Source organism: Papilio machaon, chromosome 17, assembly GCF_912999745.1.
Source record: "Papilio machaon chromosome 17, ilPapMach1.1, whole genome shotgun sequence".
Lineage (NCBI taxonomy): Eukaryota > Metazoa > Arthropoda > Insecta > Lepidoptera > Papilionidae > Papilio > Papilio machaon.
The window spans coordinates 2746744-2765037 of record NC_060002.1 but is presented as its reverse complement, the minus strand read 5'-3'; the positions used below and the strand labels follow the sequence as shown (position 1 = coordinate 2765037).

Here is an 18294-nt window from a genome sequence, read left to right as displayed (position 1 = left end):
ATGAGGGATAATATTTTTTTACACAATATTATTGAAATGCTCAAATATTCTATATTTTATGTTGATAATTTTATTATCTAGTTCATTGTTGATTCTTCTTAATGGTATTTCTATTATTTAGTCGAATCTTACTTGATTACTTATAAGTTACTATACTTCATACAAATTAGTAGATTAATATAAATGTTAATATTACTTAAATGTGTATTCGTACCTACGTGTTGTGATAAATGTACTGTTATTGTTTCGATGTATAACTGGTCTATAATTTTAATGGAATGTACAAATCGGGCAATAAGTGTAATTGCTCAAATATATAACGAGATGTGTCTGTCTGCCTGTAGTCGGTACTCTATCCCGCTGTGTCCTGCTAACAACAGTTAATGTGGTTGTGAACTTAACTCTCTCTACATCTGTCTTCCGAGATACCTTTCTATGTACCTTCTAATACCTAGCTTTTAGTTTTTGGGCAGTATTCGCGTAAAAGACATATTTATATTTTAAAGTTATTTATTGTTGTTCACTAAACTTTCTCTAGATTGACATTTAACGAAGCGTTTAGGTGTTCGCCATTAGCTTTTGAAATAGTAGCTCAAGTCCATAAAATATTTGTCCTATTATTTTTTTAGTGATCTGATTTAACTTGTGCCAAAATGCGAGTCAGTGTACTTAAATCTTATGTTTCTAAAATTATTTAAGATTCTAAAATTTAAGATAAAATTAAAAGCTTATACTGTACGTAATTATATCACTAACTTGTGTGATTTATTGGTTGTGTTGTATCTTAACAATGTTGGCAAATGTTTTCAACGAATGTACCACTAGGTATTTTAAGTTCAAACTGGATGCCAAAGATTTGCCAAACTAAATGTATAATTTTATTAAAGTATTTTATAGTTGTATAGTTATTAACATATTGGTAAAGATTGGGCGATGTTTTAAAAGTATTAAGGATTGTTTTAGATTAAGTGGAGGCTCTAATGCAAACCCCGGTAATATGTTGTGAAATGTTAATATGCTTTGATAAAGACAATTCTGTGTGATTTATTTCCCAAACTCAGAGTTCTTATTTTAAAATCTTGTTATTAATCTAACGAATGAAATAGTTTAATGTATAAGGAGGTAGAAAAACATCGATTAACATATTCCGCTCTCTTTTAACAACGCCTTAGACAAAGTTTGACCTAGACAGCGAAATCAAAATAGTATAAAACAGTGTTCAATACTTATTATTTGTAAAATTATCTCTATACAAAGTTCTAACGGCATTCGAAACATACAAAATTATTTTCGTAAAGTAAATTAAGCAGCAAATCGTGCCATTATATGTATATATACTCAATCTATTTTCAAAAAAAAACTATAATACCGGAGATAGGTCTATGTCTATAACTCTATGACATTAAATTACGATTTATTAAAGACAAGTCCCTCCAAAAATACTCATAGCTATTAAGACTGAAAAGTACTTTCTAAATTCGCTAGCCTTCATCGGTTCCGCGGAAATAAATCTTTACGCGAGTACGCACTGTAGAAAAAAATTACATCAAAACACATTCATAGAAATCGTCATATGATATGTGATTTTTTAACAGTGCGAGCTCTCGGTTAGTCTATGTTCTAAATGGTTATATATGTTTTTATGTAAAAGTAGATTTATCAAGGAGTCACGCGCCCATTCCATGTGCCAACATACTAGTCAGGGTATAACTGTGTAATGCCCTTATCGATTTAGCCAATCATTTTCATAACGCGGTGCCAACTTCAAACTGCACCTACATCACGGCCATTATAAATTTCATTAGACAATATTATAATCTATTCGATTAGAATTTATCACACAAAAAATCTAAGTAAGTTTAAAGTATAAGATCGAAGATTGTACAATCTTATTTCAATTTAAATATAGAAGTGCCTTACAATTTTATTTTTATATATACGGCTTTCGTTTGATTCTAGAAGTTACTTTACTCAAGATCAGGTAACAAAAAGCACTGGAAATTGCATTTATAAAGCTCGTAGCACTCACTCTGCTAGAACAGAGTCGCTGTTGACGTGGAGCTGTTTAGTTCAATTGTTGTTGATAAATTATTTTAACTTGTATATTTATTTTATTCTAGTGGTCACACTTTACACTTGTGTCAACACTTTAAAGTTAACATCGAAAAGACGCGTTGCTTTTTATAAAAAAAAATATTTCATAATTTATCTTATCCGTCAACATAGTCACAAAAGTCAATTGTAATAAAAGATGAAGATAGAAATATATACAAATTAAAGCTATGTAATTTTGAATTACAGAAAAGACAAATTTTAGAGTTGTGTTATTTATAAATGTGGATTTTTTTAAGCAAGTGACTCCCAAACCTTATTGTAGTTATCAATTATTATTCGCTTATCGATGTGCTTCTGTCCAATTCCAATTCTTCTCTAGTCCCGACACACGGCACCAAATGTAAATAATTTAAAATAACCCTCTGTATCTGTGTCAACACATTGTTATTAAATATAGTATTAATATTTTGTAAGCCTAAATGGATATTATATTCTTCTAATTTTGTATGAAATAAAGAGTGTAAGATCCGGTAGACATTTTGTCTACTCTTGATCTACCCTTGTTATATTAGGTTCGGTGATAACACGACCATTACAATTCAAATAAAAGTTACGTCTATGGTTATCGAAGAAATGAATTTTTAAACTTGTTCTGCCAAAATTGAAGTTGAAGCCGAAAGATAAAATGATTCTTCAGAATCAAGGTCAGTGTTGCCATCGTACATAATGTAATTACTTATAAATTTGTATTTAATAATAACGTAGACAGTAAACGAAAACGTGCCAAATGCACGATAATTTGATATTACACTCTGTGTTGTGATTTTGAATGTTCTGTAAATTACCAGTCTTTGAATACTATGAAAAAATTTGTAGACACATTTTTAGATTAGCACAATTCTTCGCGTAGACACATTAGATTAAATTTTATTAAGAGTTTAGGTTTAACAGTGGAATAAGTTTTCATGAAGTAAGTGTATTTATAAATACTAGATTCATTGTTATCTAAAATCGATGTGATGACTAGAAAAGAACAACGACTATGTTGGAGTCCTCCTGCTGCGCTGCGCCGGCGCCGGCCGACTCTTCATAACTTCGCATATCCTTGAAACAATAAGTAATTGAATAAAACTCTAATTATATATACTGATAAATTTATTAGGGGTAACTAATTTTTTAAGACAATGACTATTACGTGATCTTTTAGATTGTCTTTATTAATAAATATATGGTGGAGGTTTTGTCAAATGGCTTTTATTATTTACAATCCACACTAAATATATGTTCAGTATTTAAACTGTCAATATAACACTTCTTTGTCAATTTTTGTCATATTATTCTCCGTACTATTGACATGTTTCAAATTTCAAAATCAATTTTTTAAATAAGGGTTAATGAAAACAAAAATTGATTTTTAGACGTTTATTAAGAACATTGTTTTTCACAATGAAATCTTACCTAAAAATCGATAAATCTCTGTCACAAACACGAAAAACAAAATAGTGATGTGCAACAATAAAATAAAATTAACATTTTTTTTTTTATTAAGAATTGCTCACACTCATTTACCCATGAACTGTTACATACAAAAACAAACGAAAAGGTTTTTTACACATTTTTAAAGAAATATGTTACTATGCTGGCAACACTAAAAATATTCAGTAAGTTGGGTTAGCCGCAATATTATACGTGACTGAAACAAATGATTACCAATTTCATTTATTTCACCTTTCGCTATTGTTTTTTTTAATAAACAACGCAACATTTTTCTATTATTCATTTCTGTTTGTAACAATTCTATAATAGTAAGTCTGTATATTCTCACTATATGTGAGGTTACAATTTCATATATTTTAAAAGGAAAATTTTAGACATAAAAGTAAATTTCACACAACAATAATCGAATCAAGAATATCGTCTCATTTCCCCGTTAGAGTCCATTTTAATTGCCATTCTATTGACATACCAAGATAGGCCTTTGGTAAAAGTAAAAAAACGTAAAAATATAACAATCGTTAATCAGCCATGGGTTTCTAAGACCAAAATCTCTACATAAAACATACATCTCTGTCGTTATTGACCAAAACATAGATAACAATATGTTTTAAAAGGAACATATTGGTCTCAAAAACCCACGGTTACTCACAAAAAATTCTGCTTGCGTAAATAGTGTAAGTACGGATTTAATCAAAGTACAAAAAATTAAAAGTTTATTCCTATAATAGATTATCACTAGGAAAATTTGTGTATTAAGGAAAAAAAAACGAAATGACAAAGTACGGCGCTTTAACGAGAAATAATTCTAAATTTAACATTTCAACTATTATTACACAAATGGACGTAGCATTTAACAAACACTTTCGCGAACAAGTCAAGGCCTTTGGATAGCATGAACAATTTTTTTTTATAATTGAGAAAGTACTAAAATAAACACGTAAATGACGTGGATCTAAATAAAAAATCTATCGTATTTTTTTATATCGAGAAGAAAACTGTCTGCAAAATCATTATATTCATCTTTTTCATTTGAAAATGAATTGATGTCGATTATTTTTTGTTTATTGTTTCACATAACTCATACAAACTAAATGCCGAAATAAGCAAAGTAATACATTAGACCAGTGTTTCCCAAAGTGGGCGATAACGCCCCCTTGGGGGCGATGACGCCCCCTTGGAGGCGTTTGAAACCTAGGGTGGGGCGATAAGAGGCCCAAAAAATGGGGGGGCATTTAAATTAATAAAAGTAATGAAATTGTGGTTTTTAAGTTTTAGGGCTGAATAAAAATTAGGGGCGCTCTGAAATATAATTAATTTTCAAAGGGAGCGGTGAAAAATAAGTTTGACAATCACTGCATTAGACCATCTCGGAAGGCACACGAAAATTTTCTTTTATTTCAGCAAGAAGCACTAAAAAAAATACATTTAATTAACCGTGGGTTAACCTTCACAAAAAAAAACATACCAGTATCGTAGTTTTCAGTTAACTTGACGGTTCTCAACTTAGCGCGAGTCACTGCGCAGAACACAATAGGTGTAACGAGACGCGGGGAGAGGACACTGCGCAGTAAAACGATGACCTTGGACCGCCAAATTATTGGAAAAGAACTGTATTTGATGATGAAATGAACTATATATGATATATTACAGATATTTCGGGAGTTCCCACGGTATGGAATAAATCGTGTAATATAGAACAAAATATATATTGAAGCAGTGTCAATAAAGAGAAATAAAAAGCTATTTGCGTCAAACATAAAGAGTGTAAATTAAATTAATTATATTCATGATATCCAGGAGGCACGCACAAAGTCAACCTCATCTAACACAACACATTATCTAATGGACTATACGTACAGTCAGTCCGGAATCAGTGGTAAGTATGCAATAAATCTTTTTACAAAATTATTACGTATATTAAATATCAAAGAAAGTCTTAAATTTTATGAATTCTACTGAAAAATTAAAAACATCAAAATTGGAACAATTTAATTTGAAAATTAATATTGAAAGCAGGTTTAGAAACTTTTTTTTCAACAGCCATAAAATTAAATTTACATTTTAAAGAAAAAATCCCAACGTGAATATAATAATGTCAAAAAATTTTAAATATCGAAGTCTCGCATTAAAATTGTTTTAAAGTGGCTACGAAATTAAACACTGTCTAGCGAAGTTTCTAGATAAAATAAAAATTATCTCGTAAACACCGCCTTACGTATTAATTGAGGAACGATGCAAAAATCCTATAACCTATCCATTAATCTATCACTACCAACAACATTAAAACACTAACATTTACGAAAATCATGTTCTTTATTGCACCTCGATGTATTTATTCAAAAAACACTGAATAGTATCAAAATAATGTATATATTTTTAAATCGTTAGATCAAAAATAAATTTAACTTTATTCCATTCAAATACGGTCACATTTACCTTAATTTAGGAAATTTACATAATACGAGCGTCGAAAGCTCATGTGTTAAGCACTTGACTTGTAATCTTGTGGTCATGGGTTCGAATCCCAATCTATACCAATATGTTTTTCAATTTACATGTGTACATTTATCCGACACATATCTTCAAAGGAATTCAAAGATATGTGTGAAGTCAACCCGCACTTGGCCAGCGTGGTTGACTAAGGGTAGTCTCCGAGCCCCTGAGTGGGGACATATAGTGAGCTGATGATGATATTTTCGCTTTCCTTAAAGCATTTGAAGTTAACAATAAAAGAAATACACTATCTCTCTTACACCTCATTTTTGTGTTTTGACTCGCTCTAACATCAAAGTGATAAAAAATCTAATTTTTATTGCACAACCTATAAAATTATTCGATGATATATTTTAAAATTGCTTTATCGTTTCATTTATATCTTTAACGAATTAACTTTAAAAATGTTATCTAAGTTTAAAATGTAATCAATTGACAAAAAAAGTTGTAAAAAATTTTTGACCTTTTTTTTAAATTCTTCAAATGTCTAACGCCATAACCGTGCGTAACTTTAGAAAAAAAAATACGACGTATTGGGGGTTAAGATTTTAGAATTTATTCGCGCTCACATTATACCCATAAATAAGATGAAAAACAGCATTACTTTATAATAAATCTTTATAATAATATATATGGTCAATGTTAATGTCAATTTGATAAAATAACTACATACTTTAATCTCAACTCTAATATCAATTCCGTCAAATGTTCTATATGGGAGTACTGATTTTGTGCTTCGTACATTAAAATGGTTATAAATTAAACCTTAGTATACAAAAATATTTAATTCCAAATACGGTTTTTAAATCATAAATCTAAATACAAAAATAAGCAAACGTTTAATTTAAAATTTCACATAATTTACAGCTAATCAAAATATACAGATTAAATTCAACAATGTCATAAAAAGTGTTATTTATAAGAAATGATAGATATGAGAATGTTTATATCGAATTTGTTGTTGTTAAATGATTTAAGAGTATTGCAGATTTACCACTGATATGCTGACTTTAACTAGGCTGTGGCGTGTTTGCGATGACGTCACTCCAATCGACCAACTTTCTTCCCCTTCACTATCGTCGGCTTGTTCTTTAGCAGACCTTTTCTTCGTTTTGAAGTCTAAAAAAAAATTACATTAAATTAAATAAAGTCAACGTCACTTTACGTCGACATATAACATATAGACAACATACAAATGAATGAATACACTATGTATATGCAAAATAATACATGAAATTAAACAAAGCATAGTTACTTAACAAAAATAATTAAAAAAACACTAATAAACATGGGTATTTTCTGGAAAAGTATAACAATTTTGTTAAACGAATAAAATGCAAATAATTTACGTTAGCAAAATGTTTTTTTTTTAATCTGTTTCGTATATTTCAAATAAATCATATAAACACAAAACAAAGGTACACAAATAATAACATCACAAAACAATAATTATTACTATGTTATACTGTACCCCTGATCCTAGGTCTGACGAAAACTGCAATAGGAAAAATAAAATATTATTAAGCGGGTTATAAGCATTAGAAATAATAAGCCAATGCGTTTCGTTATATAAAATTTGTTCAGATCATTTATAAAACTTTCTCCCTTTAAGAATATACTTTCGAGACTAGAATTTCTTGGCCATGTTCAACGCATCGGAGATACTGGCCGTGACAGGTGAAATATTATTTACCCTAGAGTGGATTGTCACCCCTAACTTATATAGTGGTGACTAAACTATAACTAACACATATAGTGAGGACATATAGTGTAAGTAATCGGGGACATATAGTGAGATAATGATTTAAATTTGAAAAAAAAAAAGGGTTTCAAATCTAGATTTGTGTGCATTATAAACCATGTGCATATATTTTATGTTTTTTTTTTTTAAGATAAGGGAGCAAACGTGCAGCGGGAAGGAACCGCAGATGCGTTTCGGGCCTTTAAAAAAATAAATCAATAAAAGTATTGCGATATGAGAAATACTATTAAGTATTCTATATCTTGGGTTCTAACTACCAAAAAAAATACATAAAAATCCATTTATAAATGTCAGTTTTTTCAAGAAATACAAGGGAGATGACATCATTTTACTATATGAATAGTTTGACAATGGAAGAACACGGCTAATAAGCAAAGAACATTCTAAAAAACAACAATTAAAGTGATTGCTTAATACCGTTAACATTAAAATAAAAAAAACCCTACACAAATATTCGAAACCATACTAAATGTACCCTCGTACTAACTCGTAATAAGACAGATCAAAGTTTTAAAGCATTTATTACAAAAAATATTACTAATACTAGATTAAATATTAACAGATGGAAAATTAATGCATAATATTTTATATATAATTATCTATAAAAACATATTTTCTTATCTAATTAATAATTTACCCACCTCCATTAAATCCATTGAGGTAGCAAATTAATATTTTATTATATTATTAACTGACATCTACATTAGAGTCAACAGAAATAACATATAAGCTATTTATATAGCAGTTACTGTTAATTTCTTTCCGAGTATATTTTCTACTCAAATGTAAAGCATAAATGAGGTTATATTTGCTAAGATGGATGTTTAGTGTCACAAGAAAAGATAAAGTTAAGAATGTGTATATCCTAGGAAGTTTGAAAGTAGAGCCAATTATTGAGAATTTGAGGAGCAGAAGGTTAGCTTGATTTGAACATGTTATTCGGAGGGATGATGTTCATATAAACAAAAAAGTAATGAGATTGAATGTAGATGGCTATAAAGGTAGAGGAAGACCAAATAAAGTATGGATGGATTGTGTGAAAGAGGATATGCGTAAGAAGGGGGTAAATTCAGATATGACAGCTGATAGAGATGTATGGAGGAGTACATACTGTGCCGACTCTCCATAGAGATAAAGGCAGGTTGATGATAAAATGAGGTTATATTTCTCAGTGATAATGAACTTTATCAATAATTTTCAAACATTGGACGACTCTAAAACTATATATTTGGCTAACTTGATTATTTAACTGAATAGAAATTAGCTTGAATTTTCACCTTTGAATGTTAACTTAGAATCTAAGTTAAAAATACTCAAAAACCACATCTTAGACTAACTATAGCACTTATTCATTGAACGAGTAGATTTAATCAAAGTGACTGTTATCAAGTACACCAAGTTCATATCGATGGGTCCTATGTATAAGGATCAAAGTAACAAATTGATGATTTTTACTTCTTTATGTTAAAATCTACCTCTTAGTTTAGTTAACAAGATGCACTAAACAAAATATACATTCAAAGGTGTAAATGTTATTTTTGTGCCAGACCAATGTGAAAGGAAAAGGCCAATGTGGCCTATTTTCATTTATGATTGAAACTTTGAGAACCTTTCCTGAAAAGTTGTTCGTAGGAACCATCAATATATACATAATATACATAAAGAATATTATAAAGATTTTTTTTAAACTAATCCAATATATTAGTTGAAGAAATATTAGAGGCTTGCGATATCTATAGTTAGATAAATATTATTTAACTAACAAGCATAATTTCTGTATTGAGTTGATTATCATACCTTTTTAGAGACTGCATTAGAGGTAGGAATTGTTCTCTTAGCAAGAGGTATACGCGGCCTATTGAACTCGTCCGGCTTCTTTACCCTGGAATAAGTACACAATACATTTGAAGTCTAGTAAAATACTATGTAACACTATGAAAAGAGGCATGCCATTATGCCATTGGTGTGCCATTGCCATACATAAAGAAACCCATCAATCGAAGTGAGTTGGTACAGTCACCTTCATTCGCAGTGTTCCGGTTACAAAAAAGATGTATAGTTACAACAAGATTAATAGTTTTAAATATAGTTTTAAATATGAAATACGGCTAGGGAGGCTCACTACTATTCTCATAGAAATATCATTCAAGAAAGGCTAGCTAGAAAAGGAGTTAAATATCTACAACTAGTTAGTAAACTAGTAGGTAACTGTATATCACCCTGTACACACTTTGTATTATATTAATAAATCTTGTCAACTACTATGTATACGTTATTTCAAATATATTGGCCACTCAAGGTCATCTACGTACTGCGCAGTTCCCGCCTCTACATCCCTTTACGCCCCGCCATTGTGTTCTGCGTAGCGACTCGACCGATGTTCCGAGCCGTTAAGATATATGAAAACAGTTATACAATTAAGCGAGGTTGGAGAATGGTACCTGTATATCCTAACGAGCCAGTGCTCGGAGGTGTAGGCCTCCTCCAGATAGGTGAGCTTGAAGCCGCGGTTGCCGGGCAGAGAGCCACGAGTGCGGTCATACCCTGGCGGACTACCGCCGCTGTCGTATCTATGAATTTTAAACAAGCAATTTACTAAACCTACTAAATAGAAACCTTAAAACAATCCTATTTATAAACTGGAATAGTTGATATAAGGCTTATTCTAAACGACAACCAACAAAATAAATTTATTTAAAATTGTATCTTTAAAGTAAGAGAAAATTTCAGTATTAGCAAAGCAGATATATTGTATGTACTTACCGATAATACGATAATTTGTACATTAAACAATTCAACATAGTTTTCGATGCTTCCGAATCTATCCGATATTCTCCGCGCTCCGTGAAGTAATCCGCTTCCTGTTGACAATATTAAAAAAAATAGTACAAATAATATTACATTGTTATTATAAGATTGCAGGAAAAAACAAATTACAAATCCTTAAATACCTTATCAAATTACAAGGATATAAACAAAAATGTGTCTACGTCTCTAATCGTTTGGCACTACAACAGCTGTTAAGTGCAAGGTAAAAAATCAAATTACAGTCAAATTTCTATTTAAAAAAAATTGAACAAAACCTTCAAAGCCTCATATTATTAAATAATTTAATAAACACTTAAAATTTCACAGAAAAGATTAATAATAATTAAAAATAACTCACATGTATATCTCTAGGATGTTCGCCTTCAGCGATGCGCACCATCCATATAAACTTATTTATATCATCACCGGAGTAACCAATAGCACCGCCGAAGATCACCAGCACATAGTCCACGTCTAACATCGACATTATCTCATACGCTGCGCTTTCATTACTGGCCATTGCTTTACCGACCAGTGCAATGTGAGAATTGTTCCATGTATTATTATCCACTAAAGTTGTTCTATTTCCCATACCAGCTATCTGTTAAAATAAATTAAGTTTTTTTTTGTTTGTAAATATATAATGAATATGAAAATAATTTCTTAGTTAGTCGTTTTTTAGCCGACTTCAAAAAGAAGGAGGTTATCAATTCGACTGTTTTTTTTTTATGTGTGTTACCGCGAAACTCCGCCCCTGGTGGTCCGATTTTGATAAAAAATATTTTAATCGAAAGGAAGTGCTTGCAGATGGGTCCCATTTTTTTTTTTTTTTATAACTAGAAGACTTTCGATATGAAGTACCAAGATGTTTAAATGCTCTAATTTAAACTTCGCCTGTAATTAATAATTAAGAGAATGGACGAAAAAACTTATATTAAATTAGTTAAACTTACCTGATAACCATAATCCCACCATGACATAATTCTCGCATCTTCTGCCGTGTTCTGTGACAGCCAACCATACGCCTCTCGGAAGTCGTCTAAAATTTTTCGAGATCTGTTGAAATTAATCCAATTAAATAAATAATTTCTAACTATAATCAAAATAGTTTACTTTAAAAAGATTTAAATCTAGAGCAACAATTTAACTAATTAACTAATTTCACAACAATCATTTTGGTGCACTGTACAAGCTATGACGTCATCGGTCTCCGTCCTTCACTCACCCGTCATTTCCATAGCTGGCCAATACGATACTAGGACTGGAATACGCATTTGATGTAGCCCAGGTGCAGTGGACAGAGAACAGCATCAGCAGGATCATGAAGGCGATAAGTGTACCGGAGCGCACATTCATACCGAGCACCGCGTCAGCGGGCGGTGGGGGCTCGTGGGTACGCTTCTTTACCTTGCCTGCCTGTTAACATATTTTTGTCTATTTATTTTCAAATAGAATGATAGGGATGATGTTTTCATACAAATTAAACGACTGTAGAAAGTTTAACGACAGTTATCGTAAAAATCATACGTAGGATAACAAACACACCAACAACAATTTCAACTGTACTTAATAATATGGCAATACAAATAAATGTTTGGATCTACTAAAAATAAACCTCTATTTTTCAGTTATTTACGATTTTTTTCATATTACATGGTGGCAAACGAGCAAGCGGCCACATGAATTCGTCGAAATGGCGAAGCGACCGCTGCCCATAGACATTCGCAATTGCAGATGCGTTGCCTACCCTCAATCGACGAAGGAGGAGACGCACAAAAAGAGAATATTCGTCCTATGCATCTCCTCCTTCATCAAATCCACCTCGCCTTCCCATCCTTTCCTTATTAGAAAAGGGGTGGGAAGGGAAAGAGGACAAAATTTTTTACTTCTACAGTGAAATAAATCTAATACTAGAATAAAATAGTTATAGCAAAGAAGGCTATTGTAATCAACTGTTTTATGCCTTTGTTAAAACCCAGACAATAAAGTTTTAGATTCATAAACGTTGAGAATAACTTGGTCTCCATATATTGTAATATCAATATTATGAACGAAATGTTCTAGTCCCAACAAGTTACAATCTTGCTAACGTAAACAGAGCATAACAATGGCAACTAAAAATAGCTCTCATTGACTTTGTAATAAGGTACACATAGAATGACATTGGAAATGCTTGACTGATACAGTATTTATTAACATATTAAATGCAATGGCTGTATAATGTTATATTTGAATATAGCATAATATATTTCAATTTAGGACGAATCTACGTGTTTATTTTAAACTTTTTTTAAAGAAAAATAATTTTATAAAATTAAGATATTGTTGGATTTCCTACAGCATGTCTCAATATGCACATGGAATTTGAAAAATTATACAAAACTAGCTATCGTCCGCGTGGAATTAAAACTTGAGAAACAGCCTATGTATTCTTACATACAATTTCTATATGTATGCTAAATTTCATTGAGATCCGTTGAGCTGTTCTTCAGATACCTTCTAACAAATATCCATCCATCCATCAATCGAAACATTCGCATTTATAATATTAGTTAAATTAAATTTATGTTTTTGATAAATATTAATGTTTCCTGACTCCATAATTCTTAATTTTATCACTGAGACCTAAATTAGTTTTGTTAAACATGCATATTTTTATTTAAACTAACGTAATCAACTTTCAGTAACTTTTTCTAAAACAAAATACATCGGATTTGCGACACAGATAACTTGAATAGAAAAAAAATCGATATAATAAAAAATGTCGATAAAAAAAATATATATTTTTAAGTAATTTAAAAATATATTCACCTTGTCATAAAGATTTCTAGATTCTTCTGGCTCAGATGGTGTCATGATGATTTCGTCTTCCTTCAAGACGAGGTCGAGGAGTATGGAGAATGCTATACCAGCCAGGATGCACACAACTGGTGTTAACGTCAACATCAGTCGCACCATCACGCCCGCGAAATATACCGCACTTATGGCATACAGAGCCACTGAAATTTAACACACAAATCTAATTGTAAAAAAACTTGTATATAAACATATTGCTATGTCTCTCAATCTCTGAAAAAAAAGAGGTACCAAATATGATACATAGATTGAGGTATTTGCATCTTACATTATTCAGTAAATATAACTAGAGACTACTTCAAAGACATCCATCCTTCAAACAATATTAGATTTATTTTTTGGTTAGTTAAAATTTCTTGTACAATATGATTAATGCTTTAAAATCAATTATTCTATCATAAATGCATTTAAAGGTGTAAACATTATAGTAGGTCTTTCGGAAAGTCATTTCATTTTTTCTCGACTTAGGATTCGTGTATTTTCGACGAAGATGCACCAATTTAGTTTTTATGGAAATTAATTTATGTATCACTCTTTTAGAGACACCTAGATTTTCTCATCTTTATTTAATTTGGTGTGTATGTGCCTTATACACACAGAATCGTGTTGTACTAAAAAAAATGGACCTTAATATAACTTATATTTTTAATTAATTCATCGTATTTTAATAAATAATAAAACAAGGGTTTAAAACAAATACATTTCAAAAGTAAAAATGTTTTTTTTTTCAAGATCTTTGTTAGGTAACATTCCTAAAAGGGAAATTAAAATGTCACAATAGTAATTAATCTTAAGAGCGATAAAAATATCTATAATAGTATAGCAACACAATTTCGTACGATTAAAAGAAATTAAACCATGAAACATGAAAATTAATTAGTTACACTTTACGATGAAATTCAATCCTTAGTATTTACTGATAGCGTTAAATGCCATTTATTTATGAACTCTAACTACTAGCGACAAGAGCTTTAAGTTTTCCTATTTATAATGTTTTATTACTTATTTTTATTTTTGATATATGAAGTAATTTTGAATTATTTAGTTCATATTATATTTAAGTTTATGTAGGGTTGGCGACAGGCAATAAAACTTTAAGGTTTATAATACCTTGTGTGCCAACCCTATGTGAGTGGGAAAAGGCCAGCAAGATGATGATGATGTTAAATGCCATTTAATATGACTACTTAAATTCAGTAAGAAATATTTCCCTGTGTATGTTAGAATAACATCACTAAAACAATATACAACAACAAATAATAATAATAAAAAATTCAACCACTTTGTCACGCATGGAGTAAAGGAATTGAATTCTGTTAGATGTAGGGAACACAGATTATTATTATCACTAAACATTAATTGATTTGAATTGACGGTGACAAAGTTTCTGTCAATTTCTTTGTAAAAACTAAAATATCAATGTTTTTGTACTGTTGTATTGACAGTTGAAAATTAAGGGTAACATAACCTTTTCTCGCTTATGGAGGTTTCTGTCTAACCCAAGTCCCTCACTAATGGACGTCTTCCATCGGGACTGAACAAAGACTCACTTATTGAGGTTATCCATTTTCAACTGTATATAGGTTATTTAAACTAAATAGAACTTACCAAAAACTCTTTCGTCATTAACATTCTTGATGCAATACCACAATCCTACTGGGAATGTGCATACAAGAACATGAAGGTCAAAGAAGAATGATGACCAGGTTGTCGGCTGATGTTCTGACACTGATGCTATGATAGGAATGTGGATCTTGGCATAGCCTGTATCCCATAGGGAATAAAACCTAAAAGAAATTATACATGTGACAAAAATGCCTGTATGAGGTGACATGCAATAGGTAATTAATTTAATAACCGCTTAAGGACACTATAACTGTCTTAACATCACTCAAAAAGTACTTTCTCTAATTTGTCAAAATTACTATTTTTTTAACCAGTTACTTATTTTTATAACTTACTAGCTTTAACCCGCGACTCCGTCCGCGCGGAATTAAAAATAGAAAACGGGTTAAAAATTATCCTATGTCCTTTTCCTGGTTCTAAGCTACCTGCCCACCAATTTTCAGTCAAATCGATTCAGCCGTTCTTGAGTTATAAATAGCGTAACTAACACGACTTTCTTTTATATATATAGACTAGCTTTTACCCGCGACTCCGTCCGCGCGGAATAAAAAATAGAAAACGGGGTAAAAATTATCCTATGTCCGTTTCCTGGTTCTAAGCTACCTGCCCACCAATTTTCAGTCAAATCGATTCAGCCGTTCTTGAGTTATAAGTGGTGTAACTAACACAACTTTCTTTTATATATATAGATTAGTTATTCAATAGACTTCTTATATTACTTACCGACCACTCCATGGTGCAATAACACCCATATAAGTTAAGAAAACAACCATGATGAAAACTAAAGCAGCTGCTACCAATCCTCCTACAATTAAAAGCTGTTTCCACTGACCCTTGGGATTGAGACTGTGTAAATACTTCATGGCACCAATAGCCATTAATAATGCAAACACACCTACAAATAATAAAATTATTTAACAGTTTCAATAAACAAATTTAATAGTACATTCACATTAAAATACTAGATTTGGAAAAAAAGCTCTCATACTCTTTTACATATCATTATTTAAGTTTGAATTTCTTACAATTATTATAAATCAAAAGGTCACTTATCAATTGTAGTTCAATTACAGAATTTAGTTTAACAACATCAATATCAAGAAAATTTTACAAGTATGACTTGTTAAAATGCCTAGATCAGGGATCCCCAAACTATTTTGTACAAGTGACCTTTTCCAAAATGAACCGTTACCACAGACCCCCATGGAAAAATTACCTACTTTTAAGATCAATTATTATTATTATTATTCATTCTGACTTAGGTTAACAGAAGAAGACAAAATGAGAATTAGCAATGCTTTAAGTTCCATATTGACCCCTTTGGGAATCCCTGGCCTAGATATTTTCATAAGATTCTATGTTTCGAAGTGGAACAAATTCTAATATCATTATCATAGTAGTTTTGTTAATTTTGTTGTACTAGTTTAATTTTATACAACACATTTATTGTGATACAAGATTTTTATATAGAAACCAATATTAACAATATATTTTTACCTGATGCAGCCATGTGTTCACTGGTTCGTATAGGCTGGAAACCTACAAATGGTATCTGCATAGACAGCAACAATCCTATGATATAGAATACAGTGTAACTCACAAACAACCTTTGTGAGAATCTGCCCATAATAAGCAGAACAAACACATGTAGAGGTATCAAGTTTATTATGAACACATATCCACCCCATGCTGATACCTAAAACAAACATTTCATTGATAATTTTAAATAATTAATTATAATATTCTCTGAGATATTTAGTGACTAACACTTTTCTTATTGGATATTTAACTTTTTAATTTTTAACTATTGACACTAAAACTGAGACTTGCATATTCTGATAACCTAAGATAACTCAGATGGATAAAGTTATAATATTTATTTTATTTATTTTAAACTTAAAATAACATACCATATAGAAATAGGAGAGTGCAGTACATATTGACCAAAAGACTGATCCACTTTTTATACTTTTCAACCAGAGATAATATGTAAACTGTAGAGCAAAGATAGCAATGCCCTCATTGTCATAGCTGCCAGCTACTGACCTACTACTGTAGCCTGGCACTATAGCTATGAAGCAAGCCGCAAATAAACCAGCTCCCCTTGACCATAGCTCTGAAGTTAACAGATAAGTAGCTATGGCCGTCAAACCACTGCAAGAAAAATTACAAATATTATTACATGTTTGTTTTTGTTTGCAACTAAAGTTGCTAATTTTAATGTAATTATATTGTTCTTATTAATGAATAATGCTCTGTAAAATTTAAATCTTCAGTGAATTATTGTCAAATTAATACAAAGGAGACTATATACCTGAATACGGGTGCAAGAAAGACACAAATGTCTCTTATATGAATTGGTATATTCAAGGTGTGCAATATCCAATGTATGGTGCCTGAGGTTATCATGAGGCCAGGATATACTGTTCCGCCAACAATACGACCAAGAGGATACCACGCGCGCTCATCAAACCAGTTAAGAAAGTTGTAAAAACCATGTTGCACCATGTACGCGGTGGATCTATAGTTAAACCTGAAACACGTATGACCACGTCAAGACCAAAATTTTTGATATTATTTTGATGTGTTATTTTATGAATACTTACCAAGGATCAAACTCATGAATTATACTTTCAAAACGTATTACAGCAAATAGTCGAGATGCAAAACCGGCCAACCAAGCTAGTGTCAGAACTGTGACCGTAATCAACGTACTGAAGCCGGCCGTATTTTGGAATAACCCTTTATTAGGGCCGTTAACCGGCTTACCCGCCACGGTCGCCGGCATTTTTTAATTTTAATATTCTTCTATTTATCCTAAGTATTCACAATAATAACTTTTTCATACATCAGTTCCAACAAAACGAATTCTAATGAAATTGATTGACTTTTCAGTGACGGACACGTCTCTCTCTCAGGCCTGTGTTGCTAGGCTTAAAAATGTTAAAAAAACAAAGATAGAGAGAGAAAGAGAAAAGGGGTTGCACTATTGAATTTTGGTAAAGGTAGAATAGAAAAAGTTAAAAACAGAGGTTGACTTATTCGTCATGTTTTGTCACGTTACTACATGCGTGCTTATTATCAGGACGAAAAACAAGTCCATTATACGATTGAGCCCATCTGTCCGGACATAGTCCGGAGTCCGGACTTTAAAGCTCTATGAATTTTTTGGCATTTGAATTGACGTAAAATTGCGT

At 31.1% G+C, this 18294-nt stretch overlaps 1 protein-coding gene across 3 annotated transcripts; it reads right to left on the bottom strand.

Moving 5' to 3' along the window:
• Nucleotides 1-6992: 6992 nt before the first annotated feature.
• LOC106721489 (dolichyl-diphosphooligosaccharide--protein glycosyltransferase subunit STT3B) lies at nucleotides 6993-18002 on the bottom strand. Of its 3 annotated transcripts, none has more exons than XM_014516427.2 (15): nucleotides 17704-18002; nucleotides 17412-17630; nucleotides 17008-17251; nucleotides 16595-16793; nucleotides 15821-15992; nucleotides 15080-15258; nucleotides 13427-13614; nucleotides 11841-12031; nucleotides 11569-11671; nucleotides 10974-11216; nucleotides 10571-10668; nucleotides 10249-10377; nucleotides 9605-9689; nucleotides 7502-7540; nucleotides 6993-7164 (listed from the first exon to the last, which is right to left on the bottom strand). In XM_014516427.2, the coding sequence occupies exons 1-15, from the start codon at nucleotides 17883-17885 to the stop codon at nucleotides 7087-7089; spliced, it is 2349 nt and encodes a 782-aa protein (XP_014371913.2). In that variant the 5' UTR covers nucleotides 17886-18002; the 3' UTR covers nucleotides 6993-7086. The 3 variants fall into 3 exon arrangements, with proteins under 3 accessions (XP_014371913.2, XP_014371914.2, XP_014371915.2); XM_014516428.2 differs by having other exon boundaries at nucleotides 7517-7540; nucleotides 17704-18001; XM_014516429.2 differs by lacking the exon at nucleotides 7502-7540 and having other exon boundaries at nucleotides 17704-18001.
• Between the last annotated feature and the right edge of the window lie 292 nt (nucleotides 18003-18294).

What these genes read in the sequence shown, in the direction of transcription:
- LOC106721489 (XM_014516427.2), bottom strand. Translation starts at nt 17,885, where the DNA reads ATGCCGGCGACCGTGGCGGGTAAGCCGGTTAACGGCCCTAATAAAGGG. An exon ending in TGAACACATGGCTGCATCAG is followed by an intron (nt 15,993 to 16,594) that starts GTAAAAATATAT and finishes TATTATTTGTAG; the next exon opens with GTGTGTTTGCATTATTAATG. An exon ending in AACATCCTAGAGATATACAT is followed by an intron (nt 10,669 to 10,973) that starts GTGAGTTATTTT and finishes TATTGTCAACAG; the next exon opens with GAAGCGGATTACTTCACGGA.